At 42.8% G+C, this 24,259-nt stretch overlaps 1 protein-coding gene across 1 annotated transcript in view; it reads right to left on the bottom strand.

Annotated features, from left to right (window-relative positions):
- FAM3B (FAM3 metabolism regulating signaling molecule B) overlaps window positions 1–24,259 on the bottom strand; it is a 53,642-nt gene that overhangs the window by 1,217 nt on the left and 28,166 nt on the right. The window contains exons 3-7 of the mRNA XM_068545704.1: window positions 13,751–13,874; window positions 3,789–3,847; window positions 2,830–2,880; window positions 1,687–1,774; window positions 77–209 (exon numbers count right to left, since the gene is read on the bottom strand). Coding sequence (XP_068401805.1) covers window positions 77–209; window positions 1,687–1,774; window positions 2,830–2,880; window positions 3,789–3,847; window positions 13,751–13,874 — 455 coding nt within the window. The remainder of the gene's footprint in view (window positions 1–76; window positions 210–1,686; window positions 1,775–2,829; window positions 2,881–3,788; window positions 3,848–13,750; window positions 13,875–24,259) is intronic.

Here is a 24,259-nt window from a genome sequence, read left to right as displayed (position 1 = left end):
GCTATGTATCTATTAGTGGAATTGCTAGGACATATGGTAACTGGTTTTCAGGAAGGGATGTTTAGCAACCACTCACCTTTTCTCTCTGAATTCCTGCAGGAAGTTCAAAGCCTTTTGCTGCAAGAAATACCCAGCTCGACCTGAACCGCATGTTCCTGATCTCTTTACTTCCCAGGGCTTCTATGGCCCTCTTAGCGTCCTCCTTCAGTCTGCGGGGCAAAGGGGGAAGCGTGTGAATGTCTCACCTGCAGACTCGGGTATGTGGTGCTAGGACACAGTCTGTCCTAGGACAGGTTTCTAAAGCAGCGCCTGCCCTCCTGGGGTGCAAGGCAGGAGGGAAACGCACACACTGGCTGAGTGTGTCACATCTCTAGTTACACATAAGGCCACCTCCAGGACTCTTTTAGACTCAGTTTGGGGCACAGAGTTGTAATTCTCGATTCTGAAAAGCCCTGGGTCTTGGGGTTCAGTGTTCCTCATCCCCAGCCAACATAGTTTTCGGTCCTTGCTGCTCTCCTGTCTACTGACCACAAAATAAAGCGGACAGAAGTTGCTGAAAGATGAAAACAAATGTCAAAACTGTCCCTTTCCTATTCAGAAAAGTCAGTAGCAAAAAAGAAAAAAAGCAAAAACAAAACCTAAAGAATCCTACCGTTGTAGAAAGGTGCAATTCAGGGCAAAGTAAAGGGAGGTGGGCAGAAAGGAAAAGAAAAAATAAGTTCAGATTTTCCTAAATGGGTTAAATCTGAGTCTTTCAAAGCACATGTCAAAGAACTTCCATCTGGGAAGATGCTCTTTTAAGAATAAGATTTGTGGGCTTCCCTGGTGGCACAGTGGTTGAGAATCTGCCTGCTAATGCAGGGGACATGGGTTCGAGCCCTGGTCTGGGAAGGTCCCACATGCCGCGGAGCAACTAGGCCCGTGAGCCACAACTACTGAGCCTGTGCGTCTGGAGCCTGTGCTCCGCAACAAGAGAGGCCGCGATAGTGAGAGGCCCGCGCACCGCGACGAAGAGTGGCCCCCGCTCGCCGCGACTGGGGAGAGCCCTCGCACAGAAACGAAGACCCAACACAGCCAAAAATAAATAAATAAATAAATAATAATTAAAAAAAAAAAAAAGAATAAGATCTGAATGCAAACAAATCTGGGAAATGCCATGTTCAGTAGACCCATCTCGGAAATTCACGATGCCAATACGCGCTCTGACGCTCTCGGAAGTTAGGCAGTGAAGACGTACACGTTTGCTTAGGAGAGCACACTTGGAGAAGCACTGACCAGGTCATTTTCCCCCTAGTGAAAGCATTGTGTATGTGTGCATGTGTGTGTGCGTGTGTGTGTGTGTGTGTGTGTGTGTGTGTGTGTGTATAAGTCCCACCCTGGGTTTAGCTCTTTGGCCAAGGGTTAGCTTTGCTATTTTATTTACGGTCAGTGGTGGCTTTGTCTTGCTACCTGGAAATATTCCTTAGTTTCTAGGATTTATGTGCTCCACCAGCTTGTCATTTTTCTAGAAATGCAGTCTGTTCATCATGGTTTCCCGTTCCTTTTCCTTGAAGAAGCATCCTGCTCCTTGGAGCTTTGTCCTCTCCTAAATGATGTACTGAGGGACCCTGACAGGCCTGGTGCTCTGCCCTCCCCCCGCTGGCTTCCCTGACTCTCGCCCCTGCTGTGACAAGTCTGTGCGCTCACCTGCTGCTACCATCATCGTGGGTCACCATGAAGAGCAGGGACTTCGAGGGAGCGCTCTGAATAAAATTCGTCATCGGTCCAGAGTTATCTGCCGGGTCAATGCAAATCAGTCTTAGGACCTTCTCTGTCAGCTGACACTCTGGCCCTAGAGGCTGTGCTTCTGCTCTCAGCTTCTGTGCCCTGGGCTCTGAATCCTCTGATTCTAGAACTGTCTCTCGACCATGCAAATGATGCTTTAGCGCTTTCGTAGTAAATGGCCTGTGGGTTCCACGGTGGGGCAATGTGAGGCAAGCAGCATGATCGGATCATAAAGATTCTAGTGATCAGCTTTGAAACCAACCGGCAACGACTTTGGCAACACAGGTGGGCTTTTCTTTGCAATTAATAAGAAAGCACCGGACCTGGGCATGACCCTCTAAGAGCCGAGTGGCTCCAGGACACTGATGAGAAATACGAGACATACAGACCACACCGGGATGGGTAAGTCCTTGCTAAGAGACCCCTCTATTTCTTACAGGGAGAAAATAAAGGCTCAGCTCAAACCCTGTTATTTACCACTGGGGCTTGTATTTGTAGTTATGATTAACGGCATCGTTCCCGAGTGCATCCGGGCACTTCTAATTGCTCCTCTCCATTATCTTTATAAAGATTTGTTTTAGGTAATTCTCAGTGTTAAATAAAAACAACTGCAGTCAAGATCCAGAGCCCAGAATGGAGGGACAGTTGGAGGAGGATGGACACCCTGGGCTCCAGGAATGTGTGTACCACGCCCAGCGCCGTGAACACAGCAGTAATTATGATGACATTCAGGGCTGGATGCTGATCACATTATTCTACATGTTTGGTTTAAAAAAAGAAAGAGATGTTTTCTCTTTCCCATTATCTAACGATGGGGCAGAAGGAAAAGATCCAGGACAAGTGTGATCAAAGAAAGGACGTTTTCTAGATAATGCCTTCAAACTTTAATACATGAGCTCAGAGACTACGAGGATTTATGTAAGACAGTTCTAGAAGAAATTTGCTTCCGGCAAATTTTTTGGTAGCCAAAATAAGAATGTTTGACGTTTTTGGTTGTGCTTTTTTTTAAATCCTAATTTATGCGTATAATTCATTTTAATTTTAAGAGGAAAAGAGTTTCCTTACCTCCTTCGTACATATCAAAATACTGTGTTGCTGTCACTTTCCCAGTCACGTCTGGAAATGGGAGAAGCAGTTTTTAAAAGAAGGTACATGGGGACTCAGGGCACATTCTGAAAACAGCGTGTCCCTTCTCTGTCTCTTTCCAGGAAGCATGACTGCCGTGGTCCCACCTGAAGGAAAGGACCGCCTTCCCTGGAGGGGGCCCCACTGATTCGGGTCAGGAAGGCAGGGCTCACACCGGCTGCCCAGGGCACCCCTCCCGCCTGCTTCCGGTTGGATCCACACCCACGTTCTTTCCCAGTGCACCTGCCTCTTCCCACAAACACCAGGGCAAAGTAAAGGGAGGTGGGCAGAAAGGGCAAGAAGCCCTTTCTGCTGCCCCCTGTAGCTTTTCCTGCAGACCAGGCACATTTTCCTCAGGTTCCTGCAGCCCTCTGTCACTGGGCTATGTGCTCACCTTGCTCATCGGGACAGACACCAAGGGAAACCCTTTCCCTAAACCTGCTACAGTTCTTACTATTGCCATTGGCAACAGTGACAGATGTTTCTTTCTCCAGGCCTAAGAGGAGGCCAGGCTGTGCTTCCCCTGAGGCCCTTTTATCAGACGAAGGTAGGAACTGGTGTCACCTTCTGCTGGGCCACCAGGAATCAGAGCAAACGTGAGGCCCAACTCCAGGGTGTCTGTACCCCCAGGTCTGCTGATCTGGTTTTAGCCCTGACTTCTGCAGGTCCTTCTTTGTTTTTTTAAAATCGGTTTATATTTGATTTCAGTTTTTTGGTAGAACCACAAATCTCTAAAGTGAGGCACTGTAAAAAATAGTTAAATATATACTCTTAAAATGCATTAAAATATAAACCTAGACTAGATCGTGTGCAAAAATCATAAAGAAACCCAAGGTACCACTGAATATCCAAGCACAGAGCTTTTAGAGGAGTTTTAAAGAAAACATTTAATAACTTACAGTTGACAATGGCAATATTTATTCCCCTTGCAACATTCCCAGTCTTTTCTCCTATGAGCCTGAAATGTAGATAAGCATCGGTCAAAGAACTCCTTTCTCACCAAGAAGTGAGTAGCCCTCCCTGCCCTGTAAGATCCTCTCTTGGCAAAATCACCGTCCATCCTTTGTCACTTACCATTTCCTTGTAGATACGCACTGGCCTTGACCCAGCTCCCTTGAAAGTCACCCCTACACTCGCTCCACACACATCCATCCCCACACATCTCTACAGCCTGAGTCCCTCAGGGAACCTGGAAACTGCATTTAGTCTTATAATTTATACAAATGGCCAGGGAGAGAAACACCAGTGTTTGTTTAGCACAGGCTCTTTGCAAACATTCTCTCACTGAATCCTCAAGCTCCTCATGGGTGGGCATTCATTCTCCCACTTTATAAATATGGAGTACAACAACCAGTAGAATGGAATAGGAGCCAGAAAGTCTGGAGACAAACACACACACACACACACACACACAACCTAGTTACTTTCATAGTCTGATGAAGCTTACTAGACCATGAACAAGTTGATGAGAAGTGGGATGAGAAAGGAGATGGCAAAGTGAAGAGATACTGAAGATGTATACTTGCTGGGCTTCGACAATTGATGAGATGAGAGGAACACAAGAGAAGCATTGACAAACATGAAGGACACATTCAAACCGGCTGGCTGGAAATAAAATGAGGTACAAGAGGTGGATGAATAAGAGATAGGTCTGACCCAACTCTGGTATCAGCTTCCTTGCGTCCTCTCCCCATCAGTGCTCTGACAGAGGTTTTGCGGACACCTGGAGATGCTTTTATCCAACCACAAAATGTAACCCTGCTTATCTCCTTAAATAAATCCCTTAAACTACCTCACTTAATTTTTACTTTTAAATTGGAGAATATGAAATGCCAGCTTCAAGGGGATTGTGTCCTAAAACCAGGAAGAAGATTGAACTTCCTGGAAATGTGAAATATTACTGAAGATCTTGTGTGTGTGTGTGTGTGTGTGTGTGTGTGTGTGTGCATCTGTATGAGTGCATGCATCCTCTGTCAAGTTTTAGAATCAATGATACGTTATCTTCATAAAAAGTCAAAGGCATGCAGATTAGAAAAGAAGTGTTATGACTGCCTTTTTTTCTTTTTTCGTAGATGACATGATTGCCTACGTAGAAAATCCAGTGGAGTCTACAACAAAGCTACTAGAACTAATAAGTGACGTTAGCAAGGTTGCAGGATACAAGATCATTATATAAAAGTCAATTGTATTTCTATATACTAGCAACTAACGATTGAAATTTTAAACTTAATTTTTTTAACTTTTAAATTTTAAATTAAAAAATATATACAATAGCATAAAAGTATGAGATACTTAGTGATAAATATGGCAAAAGTATCTGCAGATGCATACATTGAATACTACAAACCATTACTGAGACAAATCAGATTTAAATAAATTGAGGTGAGTAAAAGACTCAATATTGCTAAGATGTCAGTTCTCCCCAAATTATCTGGAGATCTAATGCAATCTCAAAAAGAAAAAAAGAAAAAAAAGAAAAAAGCCAGTAGGCTTTTGTGTAGGCATTTATAAGCTGATTCAAAAATTCATATGGAAATAGAATCTAGAATAGTCAAAATAATTTTGAAAAAAAAGAACAAAATTCAAGAAATTATATTATTGAACTTCAAGATTTACTGTAAAGCTATAGTTATCAAAATTACTGCATATAGTAAGAGACAGACAAACAGATAAATGGAAGAGAACAGCGGGTCCAGAATTCGATATACACGTATATGGTCACTTGATTTTTGCCAGTGGTGCAAAAAGAATTCAGTAGAGAAAGACAGTATTATGAAAAATGGTGCTAGAACAATTAAGTAGCCATGTTTTTAAATGACTACAATTCATATTTCACACCATTTGCAAAAATTAACTCAAAGTGGGTATATCATATAAAGTGGAAAACCTAAAACTATCCAACTTCTAGAAGTTTGGAAGAAACTTTGGAGAGCTTTGAAGAAAAATTTTGTGGGTTAGACAAAAAGTTCTTAGATATGACATGAAAAACATGCTCCGTAAATGGAAAAAATTGATAAATTAGACTTCATTAAAATTAAGAATTTCTGCTCTTTGATAAATACTGTTAAGAGAAGAAGAACACATGAAACAAGCTGGGAGAATCTATATGAAAATCATATATTTAATAAAGAACTTGAATACAAAACATATAAACCAACCTCAAAATTAATAATAAGAAAACAACCCAATTAAAAATGAACAGATTTGAATAGGCACTTAACAAAGTAAGATATACATACAGCAAGTAAACACATGAAAAGAGGCTCAACTTCATTAGTTATTAGAGAAATGCAAATTAAAACCACAGTCAGATACTGCTGCCTACCTATTAGAATGTCTAAAGTTAGAAAGACTGACCATACCAAGCGCTGGTGAATATAGTGGCAGATAAATTGAAACTCTCATACTGTTATAGGAATGTAAAATGGTACAGCCACTTTGCTTTAAATATTTTACCCCACTTTCTTCTTGCTTGCATGGTTTCTGAAGAAAAGCCTGATGTAATTCCTATCCTGTTCTTTTATAAGTAAAGTGTTTTTTTGTTTCGTTTTATTTTGTTGTTGTTGTTGGTTTTGCCTCTGGCTACTTTCAAGATTTCCTCTTTGTCTTTAATCTTCTCTAGTTTGAATACAATTTACTTAGGTGTACATTTTGGGGTATTTATCTTGCTTGGTTTTCTCTGAGCTTCCTGGATCTGTGGTTTGGGGTCTGTGGATAATTTTGAAAAGTTCTCAACAATATTACTTCAAATATTTCTGCTTCTTTCTCTCTTCCTTTTTCTGGTATTCTCATTACGTGTATTATACCTTTCGTAGTTGTCCCACAGTTCTTGGATATTCTGTTCTTTTTTATTTTTCAGGTTTTTAATTCTTTTTTTTTCTTCCTCTTTTCTCAGTATGGGAGGTATTATTGCCATGTCCTTAAGGTCAATGATTCTTTCCTTGGTTGTGTTCAGTCTACTAATGAGCCCATAAAAGGGGTTCTTCATTTCTGTCATGGTGTTTTTAATTTCCACCATTTCTTTTTCATTCTTCCTTAGGGTGTCCATCTGTCTGCTTACATTACTCATTTGTTCTTGTATTCTGTCCACTTTTTCTATTACAGCTCTTAGCATATTAATCATAGCTGTTTTATATTCCTGGTATGCTAATTCCAAACTTTCTGCCATATTTGGGCAAGGTACTGATGCTTTCCCTGTCTCTTCAAACTGTGGCTTTTTACTTTTAGTATGTCTTGTTATTTTTTGTTGAAAGCCAGACATGGTATACTTGGTAAATAGGTCTTTAGTGTGAATGTTATGTTCATGTGGCCGGGAGTTAGGCTCTGTTTACTATTTGCTGTAGGTGTCAGAGGCTAACATTTCTCCTCTCTTTCTTGGGTATCCCTATAGACTCTTTTACATTGGGTTTGAGACTTTCAGTTCTTTTCAGCTGTAATCCCTTGTTATTTTACAGGAGCCCTATTATGTGGTAGTAAGACGTCAGGAATGAGGAAGTGTTCCATAGTCCTGTGATCAGGTCTCAGTGTTTTAGTGAGCCTGTGCCCCTGAGCTGTGGCCTTCACAAGTGGCTTTTTTTTTTTTTTCTTTCACTCCTTAGGGGAGACAGGAAGGCCAGAGGGGCCTGGAGTTGGGTATTTCCTTCTCCCAGGTTGGCTAGTCTTTGGTAAAACCTTCATTAGTTAGACTCTGGTAAAACAGTTTCCCTTGAAGGCAGGCCTGCTAAGAAGAACAGAACACTGTGGACGTATTTCAAAAATGGCTACTTTCCCATTACCACTGCCAGAAGCACGAGGGGATTTTTTTCTTCAGTCTTCCCTCTGAAAGCCTGGTAGGGCTCCTGGAGGAGAAACTCAGGAAGGTGTAGGAGCTCCTCCAGGGCTTGGCCTCCAGGAGTTAATCTCTCAAGCTCATCCAAGCTCAGTCTCCAGCAATTAGTTACTTACCCTTTAAGGGTTCCTACCGGATGCTGGATCCAGCTGAGCTCCCTCCTCCAGGTGATCTGTGATTTGATGAATCTGCCTGTCTCTCCAGTTTTCAGGGTGGTGGTTTGCCCTGTGACCTCAATTCTCTTGTATGTATGCATTTTTAATATACAGCATAATTTGGGGTTTATGTGCTGTGATTCAATCTAAGAATTGCCTCCTTTTAATTGGCATTTTTACAGGCCACTTAATATATGTGAGATATATTTGTTCTTTGTGATACCTTCATAATTGGGTTGTTTTCTGGTTTTGCTGCTTTTCAAATTTTTTAATTTTTGCTTTCACTATATGGTGTGTATTTTCTTTGCTTTGTTAAAGGTCAGGTATTAACTAAAGCATAAGCATATTTAAAAATGTCACCTAAAAAATGAAAAGACAAAATATGGAGAACAGTTTTATAACACAAAAGGGCTAGCTACCTTAATACATAAAGAATCTTATAAATCAATTAAAAAAGGCCAGTGATAGGAATAAAAATGGGCAGGAGATATAAACAGTTCACAGAAAATAAATATAGTCATCCCTCCATATCTGCAGGACATTGGCTGCAGGACCTGCCACGGATACCAAAATCCACGGGTGCTCAAGTTCCATAGCCGGCCCTCCGTATCTGTAAGACCTGCACCAGTGGATTCAACCAACCATGGATCATAAACATAGTATGTGATCCATGGTTGGTTGAATCCGCAGATGTGGAGCCTATGGAGAGGGAGGGCCGACTGTACAGCCGTTCTTAGCATGAAAAGACCCTGGATTCACTCACAGCAAGAGCAATAAAACACTAATCTGAAGACTAACTTTCTTCTCTCAGAATGGCAAAAATCAAAATATTAGTCAACATGCCTTGCTGGACAGACTGTGAGGAAACAGTCATTCTCATTGTGTTAATCTGAGTCCTCTGAAAAGCAGATGCCAAAACAGGGTTAAATGCACTAGAATTTTTATTAGGGGAAATATCTATGAGAGAAGATGAGAGGGGTGGGGTTAAGCAGGGCGAGTTGTCAGACCCCAACTCAAGCCTGACCCTAAGGGGAGGAGAGGGAAAAAGCTGGGGGTGGGCATGTCCTAGGCTGCCAGGCAGTCTCAGGAGACTTCGGCAAGGCCATTGGGCATCTTGGAACGCAAGCTGGGCTTCAGCTGAGCCTGTGTGGCCCAGGAATGGGGCTGCCTGGTATCTCAAGGTTCTGATAAGGATTCTCTCCTGGACCAAACTCTACTCAGGCCCCCTCAAGCTCTTTTTAAACTAGACCTGACTTTTGGACTTCTGTTTATCTCTGCATTGTCCAATTTTATCAAGAACTCTGCTAAGTCAGTTTAAGCAGAAAGCCCCACCTTTGATATTTGATCACCGTCCATATTCAGTCAGTTTCTTAAGCCTCCTCCGCCCTCCAGGTGGTGTCTGATTGCCCTGTCCCACCTTCAACAAGAATCTTGTTAACCTGTTTAGCCAGAATCCCCTCAACCCTGATGCTTCCTCTTAGTAATTTCCTATCCACAATCTCCACCCTGCTCCTTGGCTGTAAATTCTTGCCCATGATGTGTCTGGAGTTGAATCCAATCTCTCTCCCCTACAAGACCCCACAGGAGTGGTCCCTACACTTACTGCCCCTTGAATAAAGTCGGCTTGACCATTTGCACGAAGTGTCATGAATATTTTTTCTGTAACAGGTCTCAGTCACTGGCTAGGAGCAGCCAGGGGAAGCCGGGCCTCCAGCAAACTTACTATGGATTTCACAATGCAGCAACTGGAACTCTTGGTCAATGAACTACCTGCCACTAGAAACCTGAGAAGTGCATTCTCACGGTCACCACACTCGAACATTGCCAGAGTGAGAGTCATTTAATTCCAGGCCAAAGACTTCAAAATTCAAAGTGGAAGCTATTTATAATTGAGAAATCTATCCTCAGCCAAACTATCAGTTAATCGTTGGTGGGAATGAATACATTTTAAACATGAAGAATCTTTAAAAATATTACCTCCCCTTGTACCCTTTTCTCACGATGTTATTGGAAGATGTGCTCCAGCAGAACAAGGGTGGAAACTAAGAAAGTGGAAGGTACCGTATCCAGGAAACAAGGACTCCAACAACAGAGAGGGAGGCAAAGGTCACCCCCAGAGTGGTGGTGGAGAGGGGTCCCCGAATGACAGCCGCACAGTAGCTGCAGGGTAACCTGGCTGATTGGAGAGGGACAAAAGCTTCACAGGTGAAGTTGGTAAATATCTGATGTGAGAGATTTATTTTAACCAGAGGAAAGTTTAAGGATTAAAATGATGTAAGTTCATGGAAAACCAAGCGAGCCAACAATAAACGAACAAAACGTAATTATTGTACACAACATGCTTCAGTTGAAGAACCTCTGCTTAGTCCCGTTAGAAAAAAACCAAACTGGAGGGACTTCCCTGGTGGCGCAGTGGTTAAGACTCTGCACTCCCAATGCAGGGGGCCCGGGTTCGATCCGTGGTTAGGGAACTAGATCCCACACACATGCCGAAACTAAGAGTTCGCATGCCACAAACTAAGGAGCCCGCCTACCACAACTAAGACCTGGTGCAACCAAATAAATAAATTAATTAAATAAGTATTTTAAAAAAAACGAAACTGGAGGCCACAGTTTGAATATATCCCTAGATGGACCCTCACAGTCACACAACCAAAACTTAAAACTGCCCCGATGTCCCCCAAATGCTGACTCTGACCTTAAACAAAACCTAAGCTTTCTTTATGTCAGCATGACCTTGCACTTATGAACAAGTCAGCTCATGCAATGCAAAGGCACATAAGTTTCTAGTAACAAATCACACTAGAAAACACTGTACTTACTCAAACTTTATAAGCCGAGCCGTGGCCACGGAGCGCCACGCCGCCTAACCGCCTTCCATTTGGAAATCTTGTTTGCCAGGAGTTGGGTTCTCCCTTGGTAAAATATTCCTATCAAGTAAACTCTCTGAATTTTATTTTCACAGTCATAATCATGTAAATGATGAATTTTGCTCAAACCGTGATGACAGTGTAGTAACTTAATCAGGACAATGGTAAGGAAAGAGGACAGGAATTGTGTGATAGTGGAAAAGAGCTGACCTCCCGAGGGGCAAGGCAGCAGATAATGCTGAAAACAGGAAACAAGGAAGTTGTAATGTAAACCCGCTGTTTAGAGGTATGGGTGTGAGTGAGTAGGGGGACTCTGCTGACAGATGGAGGGGGCTGTCCCTGGGGGAGGTACATTTGCAGGCGCCCAGGACATACATGTTGGTTGTAGGGATGAAGCAAATGGCAAAAAACCTCTTGTCTTTCTACATAAACCTGTGTGTGTGTGTGTGTGTGTGTGTGTGTGTATATATATATATATATTTTTTTTTTTAAGGCCCCACAACGTGGTCTGTGGGATATCAGTTCCCTGACCAGGGCTCAAACCCGGGCCCTCGGCAGTGAAAGCGTGGAGTCCTGACTACTGGACTGCCAGGGAATTCCCAAACCTGTATATTTTATTTGTAAAACAACGAGATCTCTGCAACCCATACTTTCTGTTCCAGGGACCTGTTAGGAGAAAACACAACGCTAAAGCCACAGCAAGTGTCTTGGCATCTGGCCTCATTGATTCCTGTTCCTTTTAATTTGCTTTTGTTTGCGCTTATCCTGCTTTATTCTGCACTGAATTCTGAAAAACATCTAGAATACTGTTTGAAGCAGGCAAGCTACCTTTGGTTCTACACATTCATATAGAGGGTTAGTTGTTCCTTTAGACTATTGGATTCAAGTTGGTCCACCCAGCAGACCCTACGTTTGCCAGGGTGGAATCCTGGCTCTGTCACTAACAGCTGTGTGATGAGGGGCAAGTGACTGAACCTCTCTGTGACTCAGTTGCCTTATCTGTATCATGGGAATAATAATGGTACCTACCTCAGACAGAGTTCTATGAAGTTAAAGTATAAGTGAGTTGGTTTGTACCAGGTAAGATGAAGTAGCTCCTATGCCATGGTCGGGAGAAGGTGTCAGGCACTGTGCAGCAGGGCAAATCCCGGGCTCTGGGATCTGAGCTTGAATAATCCCCTTCTGGCGATGTGATTCTGGATGAGTGACCCCCTCCCACTGTCCCCACCCCTCCCAGGTCTTCCTGCCTCTTCCTTGCCAAGGGATCCTGCTCAGTTTTCAATGTACCTCACTGACAATCCCATTCATCAGGACATCACCTCTGAAATTACACACACACACAGACACACACACACAATTACCATACAGCATTTACTATGGACATTTGCAAACTCTGTTTGTTCTCTCCAACTATACCACTGGTTCTTAATGGGGTGAGGGGTAGGATTTTGCCACCTAGGGGACGTGTGACAATGTCTGGGACCTGTGTGGTTGTCACAGCTGGGGGGGAGGATGGGTGTTCTCTGGCATCTAGTGGGTGGAGGCCAGGGGTGCTGCTAACCCTGAAATGCTCAGGGCAGCCCCTACCATGCAGGGTGTCCATGGGGTTGAGGCGGAGAACCCTGAACTGTGACGTCAGCTCCTTGGGCAGGAGCCACGTGTTCCATGTCATGGTCCCTCTGCTGAGTGCCTCACCCTTTGGAGTTCATCAGTGGATGAATGTTTATCAATAAACTGTCCGGCGGAGCAAAGGGAGCCTTAGAGACATGATGGACCTGCAGAGTGAAGGGGCTCTTTCTACCTAACTCCCAAATATTGAATGAGGGGATATGCCAGGACTGTGTAAGGTGTACGAAGCTGAATCCGACCCCCTCTCTGAGCGTGCTGCCCGCTCCTTGGGAGAACAAGGTACATGCAGAGACCAAGGGACTGAGAGTGGAGGGGTGGAAATGCAGCAAGTGCCAAGTGCTGTGGGCAACAGCCAACCAACAAAAAAAGGGAAGGTGTGCCTGGTTTGGGGCAAATGGTGGGATAATTGGGAATGACTTCCTACTCAGCGTTAGGAACAGACCACATTTTCTCTCATTTGTAATAATTACTTAATCACCCAAACCATCCTTAAGCTCGGTGTTGTGGGTTGCACTGTGTTCCCTCAAAGTTCAAATGGTGAAGTCCTAACCCCTAGAACCTCAGAATGTGACCTTATTTGGATATAGACCTTTAAAGAGATGACTGAGTTAAAATGAGGTCTTTAGAGTGACCCTAATCCAAAATGACTGGTGTCCCCTTTAAAAGGGGAAAATTGGATCGAGACACACACACAGAGGGACGGCGCTGTGAAGACACAGGGCAAAGTCGGCATCTACAAGCCAAGGAGGGAGCATGGGACAGACTCTCCCTTGCAGCCTCAGAAGTAACCAGCCCTGCCCACACCTTGATCTTGACTTCCGGCCTCCAGAACTGAGAGAGAATGAATGTCTTTTGTTTAAAATGCCCTGTCTGTGTACTTTGTTACGGCAGCCCTAGCCATGGAATACACTGGGCTAGGACACTTCCAAGTGCCAGGGTTTATTGGGCTGTCAAGGATAAGGCAGTCGCACAGAGCCTGAACCGAGCTACGTAGGGGGTGGGGGCTGCAGGGAGAGATGACACCGGCTTTAACCCGTGAGGGTGAGGATCAAAACCCAGATGCAAGGACAGCCGTGTCCACTGAGTTCTGATGTTTCCCTGACTTTGAAGGGCTAGAGTACAAAATATGTACTGAGGTTTCTGCTAACTGCTGTCAAATGAAAGTTCAACACGGGACACATAAAACCAATCTACGGGTCCCATCTCCCCACCCTCGGCATGGCGGGCATTCTCAGTTCCCCTCGGATGCCCCCCAGCCTCTGCCTGACGTCAAGAAGATGGCTTTCTCTCCTGGGGCAGACTTGCTGCTTGCTCAGCCTCAGAGAAGGGAAAGGACCAAGTGGGAGAGCTAGGTTTTCTTTTCCCGCTGTAGTACTTACACCTCATCCTCAAAGCAGATCTTGGCATACTTGTCCCTGCCACCGCCACTGAGCAACCGGTAGGCGTAGGTGTTTGGGGGACACGGGGTCCAGTGGTCACATTTTTGCCTTTTCGGGGCTGGGGCTGTAATGAACAGGAATATAACAGTTAGCGTCATGCAGTATTGATCAGGTGAACCCACTGCTTGACTGTGAACGGCAGCTGTTCTGTCCCAAGACTTCACACCAGCAATTCCCCGAAGCAGTGGGGGAAAACCGGGAAGACACAAAGTTAATTTAACCTGCTTTTGTCTTCAAATAGCAAATATGCCAAAGGGAGGGGATGTTGAGTAGGCGGAACAATTTCGGAAGGGTTGGGAATCACTCTTGATCGTCATGACTGCCATTCTTGGATTGCAAGGCATAGTCTTTTGTATTCCAATTAAAGAAAGATTAGTTGGGTCTAAGAGTGCTGGTGAACCAAGAAGTAGCCTCTGGAGCATCTATCCAGCTTCTGCATTTACACTCCTGAAACACACACACACCCCTGACCACCACTCTAGCCATGGCTGACCCCTCTCCTTTCCCTCGAGCTTGAGATGCTGAGCTTTTCTGCCTGGGCTGCTATGTCAGTGCTGGCAGGCCCTGGAGATGTCATGCCGAGTGACAGGGGTCAGCACTTGGGGAGGACTGGGGTCAGCTGGCACTGGGTACCCTCTGTATCTCCTACTGCTGGGTGCCTCGTTGCCAATCACTACCACTCATGTCTCCCCCTTTCACAGGTGTGGCTGTCCTCTGTCACCCACAGAACCCACTGTCCTGCGCTGGGTTCAGTTTAAATCCCGAGTCTCCAGAAAAAAGAAAATCAGAAAGTGCTCTCACTCCCCCAGTTTGACTAGGGACGTGCTGTTTTCTGGATCGCTGCGCTCCTCTGTTTTAGCACATCTGGCTAGAAGCACAGCCAGCAGAGTGTCCGGAAGGCCCTGTTGGGGGGAATCAGGACACACCCTATGGGGCCTTCCTGAGAGAGATCCCCCACCGCCACCACAGAGTCCTCTGCCTGCCTCTTGTTTGTAGAAAAGCTGTAGTCTCCCAGGGCTCCCCTGAGTCACAAAAGCCTGGCTCAAGAATTAATAATTGACAAGTCCAGGAAGTGCAGAGAGTCCCATACAGGATAAATCCAAGGAGAAACACGCCAAGACACATATTAATCAAACTATCAAAAATTAAATACAAAGAAAAAATATTAAAAGCAACAAGGGAAAAACAACAAATAACATACAAGGGAATCCCCATAAGGTTAACAGCTCATGTTTCAGCAGAAACTCTGCAAGCCAGAAGGGAGTCACAGGACATATTTAAAGTGATGAAAAGGCAGAACCTACAACCAAGATTACTCTACCCAGCAAGGATCTCATTCAGATTCGACGGAGACATTAAAACCTTTACAGACAAGCAAAAGCTAAGAGAATTCAGCACCACCAAACCAGCTTTACAACAAATGCTAAAGGAACTTCTCTAGGCAGGAAACACAAGAGAAGGAAAAGACCTACAATAACAAACCCAAAACAATTAAGAAAATGGTAATAGGAACATACATATCGATAACAACTTTAAATGTAAATGGATTAAATGCTCCAACCAAAAGACACAGACTGGCTGAATGGATACAAAAACAAGACCTATATATATGCTGCCTATAAGAGACCCATTTCAGACCTAGGGACACATACAGGCTGAAAGTGAGGGGATGGAAAAAGATATTCCATGCAAATGGAAATCAAAAGAAAGCTGGAGTAGCAATTCTCATATCAGACAAAATAGACTTTATAATAAAGACTATTACAAGAGACAAAGAAGGACACTACATAATGGTCAAGGGATCAGTCCAAGAAGAAGATATAACAAGTGTAAATATTTATGCACCCAACAAAGTAGCACCTCAGTACATAAGGCAAATGCTAACAGCCATAAAAGGGGAAATCGACAGTAACACAAACATAGTAAGGGAATTTAACACCCCACTTTCACCAATGGACAGATCATCGAAAATGAAAATAAATAAGGAAACACAAGCTTTAAATGATACATAAAGACAAGATGGACTTAATTAATATTTATAGGACATTCCATCCAAAAACAACAGAAAACACTTTCTTCTCAAGTGCTCATGGAACATTCTCCAGGATACACCATATCTTGGGTCACAAATCAAGCCTTGGTAAATTTAAGAAAACTGAAGTTGTATCAAGTATCTTCTCCAACAACAACGTTATGAGACTGGATATCAATTACAGGGAAAAAATCTGTAAAAAATACAAACACATGGAGACTAAACAATATACTACTAAATAACCAAGAGATCACTGAAGAAATCAAAGAGGAAAGCCAAACATACCTAGAAATAAATGACAATGAACACACGACGACCCAAAACCTATGGGATGCAGCAGAAGCAGTTCTAAGAGGGAAGTTTAGAGCAATACAATCCTACCTCAAGAAACATCTCAACTAAAAAACCTAACCTTACACCCAAAGCAATTAGAGAAAGAAGAACAAAAAAAAACCCAAAGTTAGCAGAAGGAAAGAAATCATAAAGATCAGATCAGAAATAAATGAAAAATAAATGAAGAAAACAATAGCAAAGATCAATAAAACTAAAAGCTGGTTCTTTGAGAAGATAAACAAAATTGATAAACCATTAGCCAGACTCATCAAGAAAAAAAGGGAGAAAACTCAAATAAATAGAATTAGAAATGAAAAAGGAGCAGTAACAAGTGACACTGCACAAATACAAAGGATCATGAGAGATTACTAAAAGCAACTATATGCCAATAAAATGGACAACCTGGAAGAAATGGACAAATCCTTAGAAAAGCACAACCTTCCGAGGCTGAACCAGGAAGCAATAGAAAATATAAACAGACCAATCACAAGCACTGAAATTGAGACTGTGATTAAAAATCTTCCAACAAACAAAAGCCCAGGACCAGATGGCTTCACAGGCGAATTCTATCAAACATTTAGAGAAGAGCTAACACCCATCCTTCTCAAACTCTTCCAAAATATAGCAGAGGCAGGAACACTCCCAAACTCATTCTACGAGGCCATCATCACCCTGATACCAAAACCAGACAAAGATATCACCAAGAAAGAAAACTACAGGCCAATATCACTGATGAACATAGATGCAAAAATCCTTAACAAAATTCTAGCAAACAGAATCCAACAGCACATTAAAAGGATCATACACCATGATCAAGTGGGGTTTATCCCAGGAATGCAAGGATTCTTCAATATATGCAAATCAATCAATGTGACACACCATATTAACAAACTGAAGGATAAAAACCATATGATAATCTCAATAGATGCAGAAAAAGCTTTTGAGAAAATTCAACACCCATTTATGATAAAAACCCTCCAGAAAGTAGGCATAGCAGGAACTTACCTCAACATAATAAAGGCCATATATGACAAACCCACAGCCAACATCGTTCTCCATGGTGAAAAACTGAAACCATTTCCTCTAAGATCAGGAACAAGACAAGGTTGCCCACTCTCGCCACTATTATTCAACATAGTTTTGGAAGTTTTAGTCACAGCAATCAGAGAAGAAAAAGAAGTAAAAGGAATCCAAATTGGAAAAGAAGAAGTAAAGCTGTCGCTGTTTGCAGATGACATGATACTATACATAGAGAATCCTAAAGATGCTACCAGAAAACTGCTAGAGCTAATCAATGAATCTGGTAAAGTAGCAGGATACAAAATTAATGCATAGAAATCTCTTGCATTCCTATACACTAATGATGAAAAATCTGAAAGAGAAATTAAGGAAACACTCCCATTTACCATTGCAACAAAAAGAATAAAATACCTAGGAATAAACCTACCTAAAGAGACAAAAGACCTGTATGCAGAAAACTGTAAGACACTGATGAAAGAAATTAAAGATGATACAAACAGGTGGAAAGATATACCACGTCCTTGGATTGGAAGAATCAACATTGTGAAAATGGCTATACTACCCAAAACAATCTACAGATTCAATGCAATCCCTGTCAAATTATGAGTGGCATTTTTTACAGAACTAGAACAAAAAAATCTTAAAATTTGTATGCAGACACAAAAGACCTCAAAATACCAAAGCATTCTTGAGGGAAAGAAACGGAGCTGGAGGATCAGACTCCCTGACTTCAGACTATACTACAAAGCTACAGTAATCAAGACAGTATGGTACTGGCACAGAAATAGAAATATAGATCAATGGAACAGGATAGAAAGCCAAGAGATAAACCCATGCACATATGGTCACCTTATTTTTGATAAAGGAGGCAAGAATATATAATGCAGAAAAGACTGCCTCTTCAGTAAGTGGTGCTGGGAAAACCGGACAGCTACATGTAAAAGAATGAAATTAGAACACTTCCTAACACCATACACAAAAATAAACTCAAAATGCATTAAAGACCTAAATGTAAGGCCAGACACTATAAAACTCTCAGAGGAAAACATAGGCAGAACACTCTATGACATACGTCACAGCAAGATTTTTTTGACCCACCTCCTAGAGAAATGGAAATAAAAACAAAAATAAATAAATGGGACCCAATGAAACATGAAAGCTTTTGCACAGCAAAGGAAACCATAAACAAGACGAAAAGACAACCCTCAGAATGGGAGATAATATTTGCAAATGAAGCAACTGACAAAGGATTAATCTCCAAAATACACAAGCAGCTCATGCAGCTCAATATCAAGAAAACAAACAACCCAATCCAAAAATGGGCAGAAGACCTAAATAGACATTTCTCCAAAGAAGATATACAGATTGCCAACAAACACATGAAAGGATGCTCAACATCACTAATCATTAGAGAAATGCAAATCAGTACTACAATGAGGTATCACCTCACACCTGTCAGAATGGCCATCATCAAAAAATCTACAAACAATAAATGCTGGAGAGGGTTTGGAGAAAAGGGAACCCTCTTGCACTGTTGGTGGGAATGTAAATTGATACAGCCATTATGGAGAACAGTATGGAGGTTCCTTAAAAAACTAAAAATAGAACTACCATACGACCCAGCAATCCCACTACTAGGCATATACCCTGAGAAAACCATAATTCCAAAAGAGTCATGTACCACAATGTTCATTGCAGCTCTATTTACAATAGCCAGGACATGGAAGCAACCTAAGTGTCCATCGACAGATGAATGGATAAAGAAGATGTGGCACATATATACAATGGAATATTACTCAGCCATAAAAAGAAACAAAACTGAGTTATTTGTAGTGAGGTGGATGGACTTAGAGTCTGTCATACAGAGTGAAGTAAGTCAGAAAGAGAAAAACAAATACCATATGCTAACACATATATATGGAATCTGAAAAAATAAATGGTTCTGAAGAACCTAGGGGCAGGAGAGGAATAAAGATGCAGATGTAGAGAATGGACTTGAGGACACGGGGAGGGGGAAGGGTAAGCTGGGACGAAGTGAGAGAGTGGCATGGACATATATACACTAACAAATGTAAAATAGATAGCTAGTGGGAAGCAGCCACATAGCACAGGGAGATCAACTCAGTGCTTTGTGACCACCTAGAGGGGTGGGATAGGGAGGGTGGGAGGGAGGGAGATGCAAGAGGGAGGAGCTATAGGGATATATGTATACATATAGCTGAATCACTTTGTTATAAAGCAGAAACTAACACACCATTGTAAAGCAATTATACTCCAAAAAAGATGTTTAAAAAAAGAGAAAAAAAATAAAGCTACCCTATGGTGGGGGGGCGGGGTGTGTGTGGGTAAATTACAGTTTGGGATTAACATATACATTCTACTATATATAAAATAATCAAGAAGGATTTACTGTATAGCATGGGGAACTACATTCAGTATCTTATAATAAGCTATAATGGAAAAGAATCTGAAAAAGAATATATATATATAACTGAATCACTGTGCTGTACAGCAGAAACTAACACAACGTTGTAAATGAACGATACTTCATTAAAAAAATAAATAAAAAGAAAAAAAGAAAAAAAAGAATTAATGATTGAAAGGATGTGAACATGTAGTGACCAAAATAGCAGTTGGGTCAGTAGAACTGGCAACAATTTAAATAGTAAATCAGCCATATGGCAATCACAGAATCTTTAGTTCCTCCCTGAAGAACATGGATAACAGTATCTGAAAAATATTCCTGAGTTGTTTTTTGGGTGCTAAAACCATCACCAAGTGGAAGAAGTTAACTACTCGATGACCATGAGCACGTAGCCTCCAGAACTACTGCTGCCTGAGGATTGGTAAAATGTGACCCTGCCCCTTACCTCACCATCAACCAATCAGAGAACTCTGCCCAAGCTGATCATGTACTCCAAGACTCTCTCCCTCACCTTGCCTTTAAAAATGCTTCCCTGAAACCCATCAGGAAGTTCTGGTCTTTTGAGCACTAGCTGCCTGCACTCCTCGCTTGGCATCTGCAATAAACACTGCACTTTCCTTCACCACAACCAGGTGTCAGTAGACTGGCTTTACTGCAAGCGGGTGAGCAGACTCAAGCTTAGTTCAGTAATGAATGAATGGACATCTGGCCCCTCGTGGGGCAGAGATCTGCACCTACTTTGGCAGAAAACTCAGAGACACTGAACCCTGCTCCCTCCTGCAAAAGGGAAGAGGGACGTTGAGTCAGGGCTTTCTGCACACGTGCTACTGCAGCTCTGGTCTACTTTTACCAACTTTTCCTCCTGTGGATTCTAATTTTTTAAATATCAAAGGACCTTGGGATTTTATCTTTTCTTATCTAGTTTCTGAAGAAAAAAATTGAAAGTAATAGACAGGCAAAAGGAAGGAAAAAAATCCTACGTATATTCACTCTACAGAATCTTCACTGTTTTACCTTTTGGTATATTTCCTACCAGACTTTTCTATGCCCGCAGAGGGCATCTGCAATGTTGGAAAACATGGATTAAACATATACAAATAGTATGTTACCTCACTTACATTTTCATATAATATACTCAATGTTTTTTCTTAATCTCCAGTTACCTAAATTTAAAGCAAGGGGTCTGACCATTAATGTGAAAAAGTGCCATAAATACGGTATCTGCTCAATCTTTCCCGGTTTTGAACACTGAAGTGTATTTATTTCAGTTTTTAAAAAATTTAATGATAATGCTCATTACTTTGAATTTAGAAGTAATTTACCTAAAAACACACTGAGCATGGTACTTGAAAATGTAACTAACATACTGTTTAAAAGTTAGGTGTGCCCTGTTTCTTGAGTTTGTAGATGTCTTGAGTATGTATACAGATGGTGCTTGATTTACAATGGTTCTACTTTATGACGGTGCAAAAGGAACATGTTTTCAGCAAAAACCGTGCTTCGAATTGTGAATTTTTATCCTTTCCCAAGCTAGCGATGTGTGGTCCAATGTCTTCGTGATGCTGGGCAGTGGCAGCTGCAGCTCCCCATCAGCTACAGGACCAGGAGGGTGAACAACCGATACCCTGACACCCATGCTGGACCCAGACAGCCCTTCTGTTTTTCATTTTCAGTACGGTATTCAGTAAATTACAGGATATAGTCAACACAATTAGAAAATAGGCTTTGTGATAGACGAGGTTGCCCAACTGTAGGCTAACGTACGTGTTCTGAGCACGGTTAAGGTAGGCTAGGCTAAGCAAGGATGTTCAGTGCGTTAGGTGTATTAAATGCATTTTGAACTTATGATATTTTCAACTCATTATAGGTTTATTGGGATGCAACCCCATCATAAGTGGAGAAAGCTCTGTATTCAATCTAGAGAGAACCCTCTTAAAGTGGGATCCACACTCATTCTGCCTGCCACCTGCATTTCCCTTAATGTAGGTGAGCCTTCCCTGACAAGCACACAGACTTGCTCACTGGCCTCTGCTGTTCTTGGCAGGACTTCTTCAAGATTCACTGAACCAGCTCCCTGCTCTTGGAGAAGGACATTATTTCCAGGCCCTATGCCGTCATCACGATGCTGTCGGAGTGCCCTGGCTACATGATCCTTTCGACCTCGGTCCTCACCGAGCGCTGGGCGTGCAGACAGGTGTGCTGTGACCCACAGAGGTGGATGGTCTAACACAGCCCCGGCCCCAGCAGAGCTTAAAAGATAAGGTCACGAGGACGCCGCGTACCGCCTGACCCCCACGGGTCACGGTAGTTTGGAGACAGAATGACAGCAGATTCGTATGGGAGGTAGGGAAGGAAACCAGAAAGGGTATTTTACTCTATTTTTAAGCCAGCTGAAAACACAGAAGCAAACAGGGTCTGCTAACATTGCCAACGAGTGGGAGAAAGATTCCCATGGGGTGAGAGAGACAGCATATCTTCCGGAGCCATGGCTAAGCATCACCCACGCTGCTTTTGAGGCTGAACAGTTAAGAACGACTACACAGGTGTAACTATCCATCTTCCCAGCCACTGACCCTGTGTGCCGACTCTCTCCCGTGCCAGCCACATGGTCTGATCAGTAAGTACACGACGCAACTCAGAGAGCAGAGAGAAGTTAAACTTGGGTGAGAAATTAAACCTCTGAGTAACAGGGAAGCAGAGGGCCATAAGGCGAAAGAGCATTTCTTTGCAAAAATGTTGGGAAGCTTTAGAAAACAATCTGCATTTTTATGATTTAGCTGAGGGCTGTGCCTGCAAACATATCAATTAAGAGCTTTATATATTTAATATAATGTAAATAATACTAAAATATATCGCTATATTGTAAAAATAGCAAGTGAATGGTTTCTTTTTTATTGAAGTATAGCTGATAGTTGATTGAAAATTTGTGGGTTTCAGGTGTACAGCAAAGTGATTCAGTTTTAGAGACATATATATATATATATATATATATATATATATATATATATATATATATACACGGATATATGGCTTCTTTTTTTAGAAATTTATTTATTTTTTTAATTTATTTTTGGCTGTGTTGTGTCTTTGTTGCTGCACGTGGGCTTTCTCTGGCTGCGGCAAGCGGGGGCCGCTCTTCGTTTCAGTGGGTGAGCTTCTCACTGCGGTGGCTTCTCTTGTTGCAGAGCACGGGCTCTAGAGCGCAGGCTCAGTAGTTGTGGCGCACAGGCTTAGTTGCTCCACGGCATGTGGGATCCTCCCAGACCAGGGCTCGAACCCGTGTCCCCTGCGTTGGCAGGAGGATTCTTAACCACTGCCGCCACCAGGGAAGTCCTGGATATATGGTTTCTAGGTAATGTTTATTTCAGGTGTACAGCAAAGTGATTCAGTGATACACACACACACACACACACACACACACACACACACATATCAATATAAAGTTTGTTTCGCCTAGAAATAAGCTGTGAAGCTGAACTTGCAGACATTCATTACTTGCCCTTCTTTCTTTGGCACCGGGACCAACAGGCCTTGTGAGCCCTGAGTATGATCTCTAAGTGCACCTCCAGGACAGGGGCCTAAGGCAGGGCAGCAGGTTCCAAACTGGGGTGGGGTGGGGAAGCGTGGCCGGAGGAGACAAAGGGAACGGGATCAAGCCACACGGAGGTTCCAGGGAGTTTGGGTTCTTCCGCTCAGCTGTCCCTTGTCCGTCCTCCTGCCCGTCAGAAAGAAACATGCCCAGCCCTCCCTCCTTTCGGAGGGTTTGCATCTTGGATTCAACCAACCAGGGACTGAAAAGATTCCAAAACAATTCCAGAAAGATCCAAAAAGCAGAATTTGAATTTGCATCCTGCAGGCAACGATTTATATAGCATTTACATTGTATTAGGCATTGTATGTAATCTAGAGATGACTTAAAGTGTGCAGGAGGGTTTGTTAAGAGGGTAAACCCTCTGAGTTCTCATCACAATTTTTTTTTTCTATTTCTTTAATTTTCTATCGATATGAGATGACGGATATTCACTAAACTTGTGATAATCATTTCCTGATGTTTGTAAGTCAAATCATTATGCTGTATGCCTTAAACCTATACAGCGTTGTATGTCAATTATATCTCAATCAGATTGGAAGAAAAAAAAAAGAGAAAACAATAAAGTATACGGGAGGATGTGGGTAGGTTATGTGCAAATATTGCACCGCTTTATATAAGGCACTTGAGCATCCGTGTGTTTTGATATCCGCGGGGGTCCTGGAATCAATCCCCCACGGATGCGGGGGGGTGATTGTAGTAGTCACAACCCGGCTTGGTGTTCCAAAACTCACTGGAAACCTGAGAAATGCCCATCACAGCAGTGAGCTGCCACTTTATGCCTGTCCGACTGGCAAACTCAGAAAGCTGGGACACGCGAGTGTTGGTGAGGACGGTGGGAGACAGAAGCCTGGCAGGCAGGCCCATTCTGGAAAGGCGTCGGGCTCGACTGAGTCACCTGAAGGTGACACGCACGCCATGGCTCCACTCCTGCGTATGTAAATCCCAAAGAACATTTCAGCCAGGTCCACAGGGAGACCTGTGAGGGCGTTCCCTGCACAGCACCTGTGTGGTGATAAGCTAGAGGCAATGCGGAGCCGTCTCCCAGCC

The sequence above is a fragment of the Eschrichtius robustus genome, chromosome 6 (genome assembly GCF_028021215.1).
Source record: "Eschrichtius robustus isolate mEscRob2 chromosome 6, mEscRob2.pri, whole genome shotgun sequence".
Classification (NCBI taxonomy): domain Eukaryota; kingdom Metazoa; phylum Chordata; class Mammalia; order Artiodactyla; family Eschrichtiidae; genus Eschrichtius; species Eschrichtius robustus.
This window is presented reverse-complemented; position numbering and strand designations above follow the sequence as displayed.